Source organism: Anarrhichthys ocellatus, unplaced genomic scaffold, assembly GCF_004355925.1.
Source record: "Anarrhichthys ocellatus isolate YVR2014 unplaced genomic scaffold, GSC_Weel_1.0 scaffold17, whole genome shotgun sequence".
Classification (NCBI taxonomy): domain Eukaryota; kingdom Metazoa; phylum Chordata; class Actinopteri; order Perciformes; family Anarhichadidae; genus Anarrhichthys; species Anarrhichthys ocellatus.
In genome coordinates this window covers 7812180-7825543 of record NW_022280047.1, presented here as the reverse complement: position 1 = coordinate 7825543, position 13364 = coordinate 7812180, and the positions used below count along the sequence as shown (strand labels likewise).

Sequence of the window (13364 nt, the reverse complement as noted above, 5' to 3'; positions counted from 1 at the left end):
CACACACACACACACACACACACACTGCACTCCCTGGTCCTTCTGCCCACTTATCACACAGCCTGCTTGCTGTGCATGCATTGTGCTGAATGCTGCAGGAGTATGAGCTATTGATCAAAACTTACCAGAGTGACGTTTATTGTATTTGTACTGCCCACCAGGAGACAAAAACACTACTCCTCAGACTACTGCGAACTATAAAACACTGTAACAGCTCTTACAGTATGTGTGTGTGTGTGTGTGTGTGTGCTGCACTTCTTTCAGTGTGTGCACCAGTGGGAGGCTCAAAGAGTTAAAGTGCAGTTGGTGCAGTAAATCCCAGTTTCAGTCAGGGGGTATGGTGGTGCAGGATTAAAAAGGTATAGCGAGTCTTATAGAAATGAGCTCCCAAGATATTTCCATTCCTTATGCTCTCACTGTGGGAGGAACTGTGCATCCCCTTTAAATAACTGCGGGGACAAGGTCATTCACTCGATAACCTCAGATTCATTTCTATGGAAATGATGGCAGTATTGACACGGGACGATGGTTCAGATGCAGCATTAACAGCCCTTATGTTGCTTCCCAAATTAAGAAAAAAAGAAAAGAACAATTCAGATTGATCAGATGAGATTTCCACTGGTCACATGGAGTGATTGTATTTCTACAGTGTGCTGACAGCTGACACGTGCACATGTGCTGCATTGTCAGTATGTTTGTGTTGCTCTCTGCATGTGTTCAAGCACATATTGAAAACAATGGAGTGAAGCCAGGGAGGGCGGTGTGCACATGTACAACAAGATGACTGATCAGGGTCTCACAGGCAGGCACTGATATATCACTCAGTTTAATTGAACTACAGGGGGACTCTCTCATGCAGGGGCCGGAGAGAACTGCAGCATTCGAAAACCCAGAGTAAGAGAGGCGAGAGGGGTGAAATGAATCATTATTGGCTAAAATATAAAATGACGGCCTGCCGAAACATTAATGCCAGCTGGTATGAAGGGTAGATTCAACCTGACTGTTAATTAGATCTAAACAGAGAGTCTGATAAGCAAATGCATGTTAAAAAACATGTCCAGATCACTTCTCATCATCACAATGTAAAGCACTGTACCAAAGCCGAATAGCGTATTCAGGACTAAGAGGAGGTGCCAAGTCCTCTTTCTCCAAAACGAAATTTAACACAGAGGAGCTGCAGCACTGGAATGCAACTCCTGTTAGACTATTCACTCCTAGCCCGATAGTGGGCTCAGAGACCCTGTGCACCATAAATGCTGGATATTTTTATGCATGTTCAGTTGATCATGGTTTTTATTAGTAAAATACTGACTCATGCGTGGGGCTGGAGAGAAGCCATTTACTTAGTGCACTGCTTTACATCTTAATGTATCTTTTTCTTAGGACTTAAATACTTAAAACAGATTTTACTTTTCAAACTTACTTCTAAAATCAAAATCAACAGAAAGAAATCCTGACAAACGCAACTCTAAATCACAAGTATACTCACTGATATATCATATACTTACATACATGCTAAAAGCCAATTCTTCCTTAGTTTTAACTAAAAATCAAAGAGGTTATTTTTTAAATATTGTTATTCATTGAATGTCAAGAGAAGTTTTATGTGCAATATGTACCTACGAGTAAATAAAGCCTATACTCTTTCTCCAGACTCTGTACACTTTAAAGGAATAAGAACTACTCCAATTGTTATTATGTCACATTACTTTAATAGTTTATTTAATGAGGACAATCTCATAATTAACCAGAAGCAGAGACGACAGAAATTTGTACAATTTGACTTAGAAATGAACATATAGAACACATGTAGCTGTCATGTTATATCAGTCAGAAGTGTTATTCTTGGGCTACTGAAGTAATCTCATTTCACTCCACAAGCCTCCATGTTAAGTATATGAATGCAGATGACACATTTGGCAATAAGAAATCTATAAAACCTCTGTCTTCAGGTAGTGCTTTGTCCTGTGCTTCGCATGCGGGCTGTTTGGCACACTTGCTGGCCTCTGGTCGTAGTCCCCCATGCACACAGCGACAAAGAACAGAGTCCCTCCGATGACCAGAGCCAAACCTCCAAACCATCCAGAGAACATCGCCTCTCCATACTCCCAGCGAGGCATCACATCAGGGAAACCCTCGTCCCAGAAGTCCACCACAGTTGTGTAGGCCACAAGAGAGACGGGAGCCAGAGTGGTGAGCCCCGACACCCAGGACAGCACCCCGCCGAGGATGAGGAGCCGTCTCTTCAGGCCAGGCTGCCCCACACACATCCCAACCCCCTCCAGACCTGGGACGGCAGCCAGCAGAGCTGAACCTCCAGTGCCTACAGACACTAACATGAGCACCCTGGAGATCTGCAGGTCCATCGGCAGCCCCATGATGGACTCATACGCCTTACACTGAACTCCTACCTCCTCTGTGTAGAGGCAGGTGTGCCAGAGTCCAGAGAACCAGTTCTCCACTTCGTTCAGGTCAGAGTTCATCGTCTTCCACAGTGGAAGGAAGGTGGTGATCAGAGAAGTGACCAGACCTCCAAACGTCACAAAGAGTGCAGTCCTTTGCATCACTATATGTGTTAGAAAGACCATCTTCTGCCCTCTGTGCTGTGATTCCTGTTCAAGTGTGCAGGTCTATGTAACAGGTTGGGAGATCCAGAGTGGCTCTGTGGCCCGTCCTACCTGCTCAGGTAGCAGGACCAACCGGGCCAGCCCACTTATTCAGCTCCCTCAATAAAATGCAGCTGATAGGTGAGAGATAATCCAGGACCGTGGCAGGACAACAGACATACTGTTTTGTTTCAGTGTTCAATATCATCACAGTGAACAATGAACTCTGTTTTTAGATGAAACCAAATATGTCCAGCAGGAGTCTGGGCTGTGTGCACGCAGGTGAACTTAAATGAATGAAACACGAGCAAGCTGGGCACGAGAGGTACACACACAAAAACAGAAGACTTAAAAGCTACTCCAAGCATTACTGGTCTGTTTCTTTGTAATTATATTCTTTTAAGGTTGTAATTATTTCAGATGAGTTGTTTTACTGAGGTCACTGATGAGACTTGGTCATTATTTTAGTTAAGACATTTACACTCTAAGGAAATCAAAAGAAGGAGCTTTCGACTTGCCATGTGTCTCAAGTATCTGGACTATGAATAGCACTTTGTGCTCACTGCAACGGTACTTACAACAGAGTCCAAAAGAGTCCAACACACTGTGAATTCCACTGAGGGTCTTTACAGAACAAATGGCAGCGAACAGAAAACTCTACCTACTGCCTCGGCATTTAGGTCAACCTCTCTCTCAATCCCATGAGCAAAATGTACTATCTAACTGAAAAAATAAAAAGGTCAAAAAGCCTTTCTAGTAATCTGTTTTTTAAATTTATTTTCAAGTCAAACTAAATGCAGTTGTAATGTTTAGGGTTGGTATGACTGTATAGTATTATTTAAAAGAAGTTGCTATTTGTTCAAACAAATTAACCTATTCAATTTTAATTTAGCTCACTTGAGTTGATCAAAATCTTTGCCAGGGCACAACCCTGCAGAAGCCGAAGGAATTCGGCATCTCAAACCAAGGAGCATTGTCTGACCTAATCATCCATAGATCTGTGGAAACTGAAACCTTTGAAGGATGTGGCTAATTTGATGAAAGGTCAAGGACTAACCTTCAACTTTTCAAATAGTGTATAGGTTGCAATGGCTTTGGGCGTAAGTCTTTGTTTGGATTTCAGATTTGTGCAAATATTCAAGGTAAAAATAGTTGTGAATACTCCACTGTGAGTCTTTTGGAAGAAACTGCATCAGTTCTGAAGTTTCTTTCTTTGACATTCAGTTTGAATCTAAGCTTCCATAAATGACAGAGAGCACTGCTGACCACGGGAGTCAGCCATGGCATTTAGATGAAACTGCCCATCAAGCCAGTGGGGCGAGCACTACTTAAGCTCAGCCAAAGCAGAAAGTAAATCCGCTCTTTGCTTGGGTGAGTATAGGATTCATTGGAATATAGGAATATGTATGAAAAACTGACTTTTAAGTGCTTGTGCATATACATTTAGGGATATGAAGTGCCTTCCAATTCTCAAGATGTGACATAAGACAACCAAGTCAGTTTTTTGTGGGCTGTTTCAGAAAACATGATTCACCAAGATATTCAGATGTGGCTCCCCTTCCTGTGTCAGCTGCTTAAATTAACTGTAACATAGCTACAGATACATACATTCACTTTAACTCTGCATTTAGGAGGAAACTGGGGTTCAGTGACAGGCGCTAAAACGGAGCGTTTAAGAGAGAAGTTGAATACAGGTATATTCCTACTGACAGGATGAGAAAAATAGTTTCCTTTGAACATTAAAACATGTAAATATGTTCAAGTAGAAACCCCAAATATAAGTATGAAAATGAGCATATGTCCTCTTTAATAAACAGCGTAAAAGTAAATTAGGTGAGACGGTCCAGTATGTTTATGACGACTCAGTCTGATACCAACAACAGAGCCTGATGAGGGGTCGAAACATCATTTATTATAAATACTGGGCTTCTATAGGAAGCTCACTTCTGGCACATTTTACCATATATTGACATCTGCCAAAAGATGGTTGTGCAAAAACGTAAATTACATTATAAGGTAGTTTATTCATAAGCTAAAGAGGCACATTGGAAGCTCTAAGAAAAATGACTTTTACGTGGTTACGTAGTTAGTTCAACATCTGTATTTCACAAGAGTTCAGAGTGCAGGGGGCCGCAGAGACTCAGTACAACAGGACTCATTTTCTATAAGATTTATTAAGGCTTTAAATACATGGAACCCATGTGGGTAAATATTTAATAACAGCATACTGATGTCACTAAATATACATTGCTATACCTTGTAGATATAGACGGGGCTTGTCCGTTAGTATTGGTAAGAGGTGATTATATTACAAATATGTGTGCTAATGGAAATAACATTAAATGAAACAAATAGCTTTAAGACAGACGTACATTCTAATTATTCTCATATGATGATTATGATTCCTGACAACATTTAGTCCAGGCTTGATAACAGAGTCAGAGCCAACAATAATACAAGTGATCAATACAGATTTATAGATAAATAATCCATTTAATAGTATACTTTGATAAGGTTGCATTTAGATGACAACTGAGGGCAACACTTGAACCTCTATAGTGTCACACGTGTCAATTATTAAAGTCCGCTGCATATCCATTTTAAAATGCAGCAGCAATACTGAGCAGAATAAAACCTTGCAAATGTTTCCTCTGTTCTCAAAATAAATAAATCTCAAACATAAAAAGGGATTGTTTTTGGACAAATTATAACTGAGCTAGAATCTTCACTGATTTCACTCATTGAGATGCAGAGTAAGAACAATTTGATACAACATGGATAAAAGCCATCTACGGTACGTGGGTCTGGAGATGCGACGGCCAACATAAAGAAAAGTACGACGCGTTGGTGACGAGGGAATAACTAGAAGTAGGTTGAGCAGAGATGTATGGCTTCTGTGAGAGGAGAAAAGAGCCCGGCTCTCGGCGTCATCCTAAATGTCGGAGCCCATCTCGGCACACTGTTTGTCTGATATGTGTGTAGCTAGAGACTCAATGATGTCCAACAGCAGCAGCTGGCTGAGAGACCGCAGGTTGGGGAGCTTGGATACCTTTGGGAGGGGAGGAGAGCAAAAAATGAGGGAAAAAAAACAAGCCATAAACTAAGACAAGACAATGAGTCAATGACCCTGTTTCCTCATTTGAAACAGGGTCAAATGAGGAATAAGCAGCACTTAAATATGAAGATAAACAGAAAGAAGCAGAAACAGTAACAATAGAGCTAACACTGCAGTGAAGCAGGGTGAGAATTGAGTGCTTCGCTGTTTCTTTGAATAACAAACAATAATCAGAGTGGCACTATGACCCTCGTCGCAATGTGATGAGGTGCTTGTACAGCCGGCCGGCCTGTAAACAGTCTCCTCTCTACGTAGCAGATGGAGGGTGATCCACTAGAAGGCCAAAGGTGTCAGCGTCCCGCAAAGGAGACGAGCCTACAGGGTTAGCTCAGCTGCAGTGAGTGGGCAGCAAACCCCCAGGGCTCCGGATACTAGCCCACCCACCTTAATGAACTGGTGGACAATAATGTGCAGGCAGTGCTTCTTCATGTCCAGAGCCTGGGTCTTATCAGCTGCCTCCAGAATCTGAAGTATTGAGGGAAAAAGTGCGTGAGTAAATGATTCACTCTGCGTAAGAAAATGTCTTCAAGTATGGGACAACATTGTAAAATTGGGTCACTGTCCCTGCCCCCCCCCCCGTGGGTGAAAACACAAATACCTGCAAGACATTCTCCACATTGACGTTCATCTCCAGATTCTGCTTGCAGTAAGCCTGCATCCTGTTGTTCGAAAACCCGTAGTAATAAGGTGCAGCAAACAGATAGCTGTTTATCACGGGTTAAGGACAAATGTTTCTCTCTGCACTACAGCACAAAACCTTCATGTGAATTAAACAGTGACCTACCTTCTCATTATGCGCAATAGGCGTAGCCAACTATAACACTGTACATGAACACAGCGAAAGACAATTATGATGCTTTGAAAATAAAAAAAAGTTATCTTTTGTTCCTTGTATTGAATCTTATGCAAGTAGTGACCACAAAAAAGTCCAATACACAAGTGCAGTTCCAATAATGGCCACTAGATGCTGACGGTAGCATTTCTGTGGATCCCAATGAAATCATTATTTTTAGAGATGCAAACATTGCATAATTCTTGGCTGACCAAATATATTACATTTTCTCCAAAACTGCACTAAGTTACAGGACATTCTCTCACGCTCCCTTGGACAAATCTCAAAATTGGCTTTTGAATATTGGTTCTTAAAAAACAAATAAGTCCGAACTATTCCCATGTGTATTTTCGTGCATTATGTCCATGGTACCGTGTCCTAACTGGCCGCGAGCGGCGCAGCACTGAGCATCGAGACGTGCTGTTTTCAGCATCGACGTAATTTCCAGAAAATATCACAATATAAAATGTTTTTAAAAAGTACAAACGTAGGATGACAGCAAGTAATACTCACCCATCTTTTAAGTGGTTAAGTCGTTGTATCTCAAGGTTTATACCCAACCATAAATTGTCTCCACAGAAGACATCAAAGCTATTAGAGAAGTATGTTTTGGGCGAGTTTGCCTTGATTGAGCTCATCACACTCAGCCATTGTGGTCACAACTTTCTTATCCCACCGTGACTCCACCACAGCTCCCTTTTCAAAAGGATGGGGATTCTTTCATCATTTCTTTTCATTCAATTTGTAAAAAATGTTCATAAAGATGATTTCAAACATGTCATTATGGCGGGCTCTGCCTGGGAAACGCTTCATCTGGTGAATGAATATAAAGCAGTCTGACTGTGAGAAGGATACAGGGAGTCTTCTGGAGGCATGTTGACGTCGCCATAGTAGATATAACGCAGCATGGACTCAAAGGCCTGCTTACTGGGAACCATCTCACCGATGGAGATATTAACCTGACCGTCCACAGGCATGAAGGAGCGGAACATCGCCTCAAAGTAACTAAGTACAAATATAAACGTTAAAAAGTGTCAGCCACTTGGATGAAATGCACCACGATGTACAATGATGAGAAAATATTCGGCCTGGTCACTAAAATGTTTGTACAAACCAAAAACAAAGCCATGACAACTGTGTTGTCCCTACCTGGATCGGGCTGCCAGTATGGCTTTATGAGCAGGTCGAGGTTGTCCGTCTAACAGCAGGACGATGTCGCAGAACTCCAGACCGCCTCCCTCCAAGTAAGCCTTCATGTCCTGGACCAGTGAGGTCCCGATGTCCACAGGCTGGTCCGAGTACAGCCTGAGAGGAGGCTGCTGCTTTCGTCGCACAATCTCCACAATCAGCGGGGTGGACAGACGTTCAAACTCCTTCGTCATGATCACCTGGTTGAAGTGAGACTCCTTCACCACAAAATTAAGGCAATGTTCCTAGAGGAAGAAATCCACTGTTAGCATGAATGTAAGAATAGATGATTATTCTCCTGACCTCTCTTATTGTACTGAAGACAGTCTGAACTTCAACCACTGGAGGGCAGTAGAAGCTACATTAGCAGAAAGTGTTACAATAGTCGTTAACAGTTATCCAGATTCCAGACATACCTTGAGTTGGTCCAGTTGCAGCTTGTTGGCATTTTCACAAACGCTGAGGACGTTCTGTAGGTCGACAGATGCCTCAATGTACTGCACACACAGCTGCTCGAGGCGGGAAAGCTGAAAACTAAGGGCCAGTTTGTATACATCCATAATTAGAAGAACATCCTGCACATGACCTATGGAGGCGAGCAAACAAAGAAAGAAAATGAGCAGTTTTCTCTTGTCTCTCTAAAGACTGATCAGAGCCACCATGAAGAGAGCGGTACCTCTGCGTGGGTACTGGATCTTGTCCGTGTAAAGGAACTGCATTAAGACCTCGAAAGGCTGGAACTCCGCCTCTCTGATGGAGACCTCCAGCATCGGCCTGATGCCTGCTGGGATATCCCTCGGGCTTCCAGCTGCCCCTTCGTCACTTTCCTCGCTGCTGTCCTGTTTAGCCTTCTGCACACAAAGACAGCAGATTACGCAACACGTTAACATCTAACAATATGTTTAACATTACAGCTGAGGTTCCTCTACAGCAGTGACCTCTTACAGTTACAACTGGACTGTATTGTAACGCCTTGTAATCCATGTATTTAACGGGTCCACATATAGTATATACAGTATACTCTTGATATATATTGAGTGCCACAAATTACTTCACTTTGCATTTGAAGTGATTTTGTTAAAGTCATTGGTTACCCCCTCACTCGGGAAACCACAACTAAGGGGTTCTTGCATGGGCATGCCATTGTTTCATATTCTGTTTGCAGCTTCAATTTGTACGTAAAGTCAGCGTTGAGTCGGTTAATTTTCCATAAATGTGGAACTGATACCGTAAATAATCCCTTGATTTCCCATATCTGCCCATACAAAAGTGGTGCGACAAACACTCAACGTGGTAATAATATTGTGATATGTGATCATGGGGCACAGGTGCATCCTTCCTTCACTGGAAAAGCTCATTTGGACTGAACTCTTCTGCTTTCTGCCAGTCCAACCTCATGTCAGTTTATGGCTGTTTGATATCTGAATGATGAAAGTTGTGTACATTAAATATCAGTATTGTGATGTTGGAGTAAAGATCTGGGAATTTGATAATCATCACTTTATGACATTGTTTGAATCAGGGTTTTCCTCGTCTTCAGTCTGCGTGATAGTTGAGTGACATGAACTACAAAGGCCTCAGTCTGATTTTCTATCACATGTTAATGTCTATTAATACCTTCTGACAACACCGAGAGTCTTGCCTTGTCTCAGAGGAAATGAAGTGTGCTCTGACCTGTCGCTGCCTATCCCAAGCCTGCAGGATTTTCTTCCGCAGCCACTGACATCTTGCAGTCACTATGGCAATATGCCCCAAGACTCTCTCCTCCCTCTGTAAACAACAAAAGAAAAAGGAGTCAAACAGGCTTAGAAAGCATCCGAGTAGGGTGATGTAAATGTCACCGTGTCATTTTAATCAGCAATTTAGCGGCTTAGCCTCCGAGTATCACAAACCCACCTCGCCCAGAATAAACTCCACGTCACAAAACTGACGATTCTCAAAAAGTTTGCCGTAGTCCTCGTGGAGAGTGCACTGTGGGTAGCAGGAAAACTGCAAGTGGGAAAAAAAGGTATATTTTCAAGAGCTACATAACTTTTAGAGTTACTCTCAAAAACAAGCGTGACAGTTTGCTTTAGACAGGAAAGACTTTCGACCACAGTGTCCAAATGATGCAAAATGTTTCGAGCAAGTGCTTTTATATTTCAACAAGGAATTAGTTTGACACTAACCTGGAATCTGTACATCTCTCCACTGCGCACATTGTTGTCCACAGTTCCTCCAAAGATATACATGGCATCTTGAATCACAGCAGCAGCATGGAAGAGTCTCCCACTGGGCATCTGAGGGGGGGGCAAGGAAGGGGAAAGTAATAATTAAGCTTGTCACATATTTGTCACATCATTCAAACACTTCTATCGTCTGTTGACACAGCCCTTTGTAAATCCATTTGATTCATACCTCACTGTCCATGCTGGGATGGATCACCTCCCAGCTCTGAGAGTCCACATCGTAGCAGTGCAGTTCGTTGGGCAGAGTGTTGTCAGCCGCACCTCCAAATACATACAGGTGACGGTCAAAGGCAACCATCGTGTGCCCGTAACGTCTCTGGGGAGGTGGAGGGGAGCCCCGCAGTAAGTGTTCGGTCGGGATGCGTGTCCACCTGAGAAGGAGGAGTAAAGATTGGTCCCATGTAACACTGGCAACTACAGGATGAGTGACTGAGGTAAGCCATGGGCTCAAAATGTTGTACTCACATGTGGCCCTTGAACTCAAACTGGAAGAGGTTGTTGGTGATTTTGGCTCCACTCTGACCAGAAAACACAAACATCTTGTTCCTGCATACGGCTACGGGGAAGTTGCAGCAAGATGGAGGAATCTCACCACTCTGATCGATCTGATGGAGACAAAGACAGAAACGGGGACGTTAACACATACAGTACAGTGTTGGTGAGCGTTGTACTCTCAATGTGTCTCTGGTTATAGTTATTGAAATGTATTATACTGGCCTCTTCCCAACACGCATGTTCTCGATCTTGCAGATTGATGGTCCACATGTCATTCAGCCTGCACATGGGGGGAAATATCTGTCAATATTATATGCAAAACACAAAGTGTCACTTGTGACAAAAGCAAATAAAAAGTGAAACATACCTGGCATTCCCATCATAGCCAGCAAATATCCACAGTTTATCACTATAGACCGTGGCCCCATGTGCAGACCGAGCCACTGGCAAGCTGGAACAGAGACAAGGAGGTGGATTTTAACTGATCTCCACATAGATGTTATGCCCCCATCATGCATCCCAAAATAACTGTGTTTCCATGTGAAAGAAGAAAACATTATTCCCTGCTATTTAAAGTTAACAAGAAAAAAACAACCACAGGGGAAAACTGAAAATCTGCTGCTGGTTATGTGCCATTTCATGAAAGTTTTTCACTATTTAAAAAAAAAAAAAAAAACACCAATAAATGTAAGGTTTGCTTAAGAAAAAAGCTAAAATAATTATCCACAGATTGGCTGTAAAAGATTACATAAAAATCTATCCTAGAACATGCATCTTTAAAACACTTTACCTCCCCTCCACTTTCCATTCAGTCCACTGCCCTGTAGCAAACTTGTACTCAAAAAGGTCATTTTTGTTTTTCAGGTTTGAGTTGGAGTAGATGTCTCCAGTGTAGCCCCCTGAAAAAGATCAAAGTCCACCATAATAGCATCAATATCACGTTAGTTTAAAGTGTAGCATGAATGAAGTGTGATTATGAGGAACATAAGCTTGTAAAAAGTTACCAAAAACAAACATGCTGCTGCCATAGACCACAGCAGAGTGATGATATCTGGGAGCAGGTGGAGTTCCAGTGGTGAAGGCTCTGTAGTAAATATCACACAAAGGCAATAAATCACATTTCACAGTCTGGAACTCATTTATTTGCTTATTTTAATGTGGAATCGTGCCTCACTGCAAACTTACCGACACCACGAGCAGTCCTTCACATCAAAACGGAGCAAGTCGTTCAACATGTTCTTTCTATTGGGTGACAGAACATGTAAAATGCATTTCATGTGGTGGACAATAAGACTGAAGCAGACAAAGCCACCAGTACTACTCACCCATTGTCTCCCCCAAATACGTAAATGGCATCTCTGTACGCCACAACAGTGTGCTTACTGCGCCTAATCAGAGCAAATGAAGTGGTGGATGAATAAAAGGCTGTACATATGCAGATTAAGCCGGTGGAAGTCAGTTAAACTGCACCTACTCATCTGTCAACATGTTACCTTGCACCAACAAACTCATCACACGGAGGGAGTCTTCTCCAGCGATGAACGGGCTCGTATGGGCCAAAGTTTAGCGTCAAATATTCCACGCTGTCGGAGCAACTGTGGTCAAAATCAACACTCGGGGCCACTTTGGTTGATTTTAAGGACATTGTTGCTAACTCATCCAGCTGAATCACTTCTCAGGGCCCCTCGTCTGCAGACACGTCCACGGCCAACGCCATCGTTAAAAGCCAGTTAGCTGTGTGGCGCTGGTATTACCCTTTAGATGAAACTGAAGTCCGCTTTATTCACGTTAAAGGAGTATGGTCTTCTATGCTAAGAGTTAGCTACTCGCGATGCTAAAAACTAAAGTTAGCAGCATAGCTCACACTGGCTAGCTAGCCATCTAGCTATGTGCTAAGCTGCAAAACAAGCAACAGTTATAGCGAATTAACCGTCAACGGGTAGCTACCAACGTTACACACAAATATCGTATCCGGTTCAATACTTCAGTTAAGTCAGTATGCATACGAAGTGAATGAGTCCGCAACAAGGCACCAGCCACACAAGCTAACGTTTCACTAGCAAAACAAGAGTGCTGTCATGAAGTCGACCAACCACGCCCCCGAGCGCGAGACTAGTGAGTACTTCACTTCCTGTAAAAAAAATCGAAAACAAAACACATTTAACCCTCAAAAGGCCGAATACAAAGTGTACCGTTACGTATAACAGTTTAAAACAAATGTCAGTAGGCCTTAATAAAGGGTCATAAAGTTTACAACTAATAAACCATTTATAAAGGATGCTTTATTAGCTGTTGATACATTCATGCTACTAAATGTAGCTACTATTCTATCTTTAGATATTTTAACTATTTATTATGGCCTATCTTCATAGTTGATTTGATCTCGGACATAGTTAATGCATACAGTATATTTGTGTGTGTACATGTTTAATGTAAATCTAGATGTATATGAGAGATATCATATGATGTATTATATCAACATCAGTAGAATCAGTTTCAAATTAAAAAGAAAAAATATTGAGCCACTCAAAATGTCTGCATGTCCCTGATTAGGAGTGTTTTGCAGGTGAAGAGGATTGTTAACTTTCTGACTCCTCTCCAAGCACACAATATTTCTCTTATTTGTGAGCAACGCATGTTTTACTGAGCAGACTAAAGCTCATGGCAGACAGAAAGCTGATACACTTAAAGAAAACAATGTCATCTGAGATTGAAGTCATTGTGTGTTCCCTCATTCTTGTTTCTGTAGTTGTACTGTTGTCTCTTGTTGTCTCTCTTTAAGAATGTAAATAGACCTTATTCACAGCAGACCTTTTGACATGTAATAGTACAAACAGCACAAGTGTAACTAATAACATTAATGTCTGGATGCAATTAAGCGCACCAATCCCAAATCCCTG

General features: G+C 42.1%; 2 protein-coding genes across 3 annotated transcripts; both read right to left on the bottom strand.

Moving 5' to 3' along the window:
• Positions 1–1931: 1931 nt before the first annotated feature.
• cldn26 (claudin 26) lies at positions 1932–2588 on the bottom strand. The gene has a single exon (XM_031856151.1). The coding sequence runs from the start codon at positions 2586–2588 to the stop codon at positions 1932–1934; it is 657 nt and encodes a 218-aa protein (XP_031712011.1).
• Positions 2589–4761: 2173 nt separating this feature from the next.
• lztr1 (leucine zipper like post translational regulator 1) lies at positions 4762–12567 on the bottom strand. 2 transcript variants are annotated; one of them, XM_031856841.1, is made up of 19 exons: positions 11958–12567; positions 11790–11852; positions 11650–11706; positions 11469–11548; positions 11255–11363; positions 10832–10915; positions 10687–10744; positions 10435–10574; positions 10139–10340; positions 9910–10020; positions 9638–9730; positions 9416–9511; positions 8418–8592; positions 8158–8327; positions 7703–7986; positions 7409–7558; positions 6320–6425; positions 6106–6186; positions 4762–5655 (listed from the first exon to the last, which is right to left on the bottom strand). In XM_031856841.1, exons 1-19 carry the CDS (start codon positions 12107–12109, stop codon positions 5539–5541), a joined length of 2328 nt encoding a protein of 775 aa, XP_031712701.1. In that variant the 5' UTR covers positions 12110–12567; the 3' UTR covers positions 4762–5538. The 2 variants fall into 2 exon arrangements, with proteins under 2 accessions (XP_031712701.1, XP_031712702.1); XM_031856842.1 differs by having other exon boundaries at positions 11939–12050.
• Between the last annotated feature and the right edge of the window lie 797 nt (positions 12568–13364).

Bases quoted from the DNA above. Each gene is read 5' to 3' on its own strand.
- lztr1 (XM_031856841.1), bottom strand. From the start codon at position 12,109: ATGTCCTTAAAATCAACCAAAGTGGCCCCGAGTGTTGATTTTGACCAC. The intron at 10,916-11,254 runs GTAAAGTGTTTT...TCTCTGTTCCAG, and splicing joins GAATGGAAAGTGGAGGGGAG to CTTGCCAGTGGCTCGGTCTG. The intron at 8,593-9,415 runs GTCAGAGCACAC...CTTTGTGTGCAG, and splicing joins CTTGGGATAGGCAGCGACAG to AAGGCTAAACAGGACAGCAG.
- cldn26 (XM_031856151.1), bottom strand. From the start codon at position 2,588: ATGGTCTTTCTAACACATATAGTGATGCAAAGGACTGCACTCTTTGTG.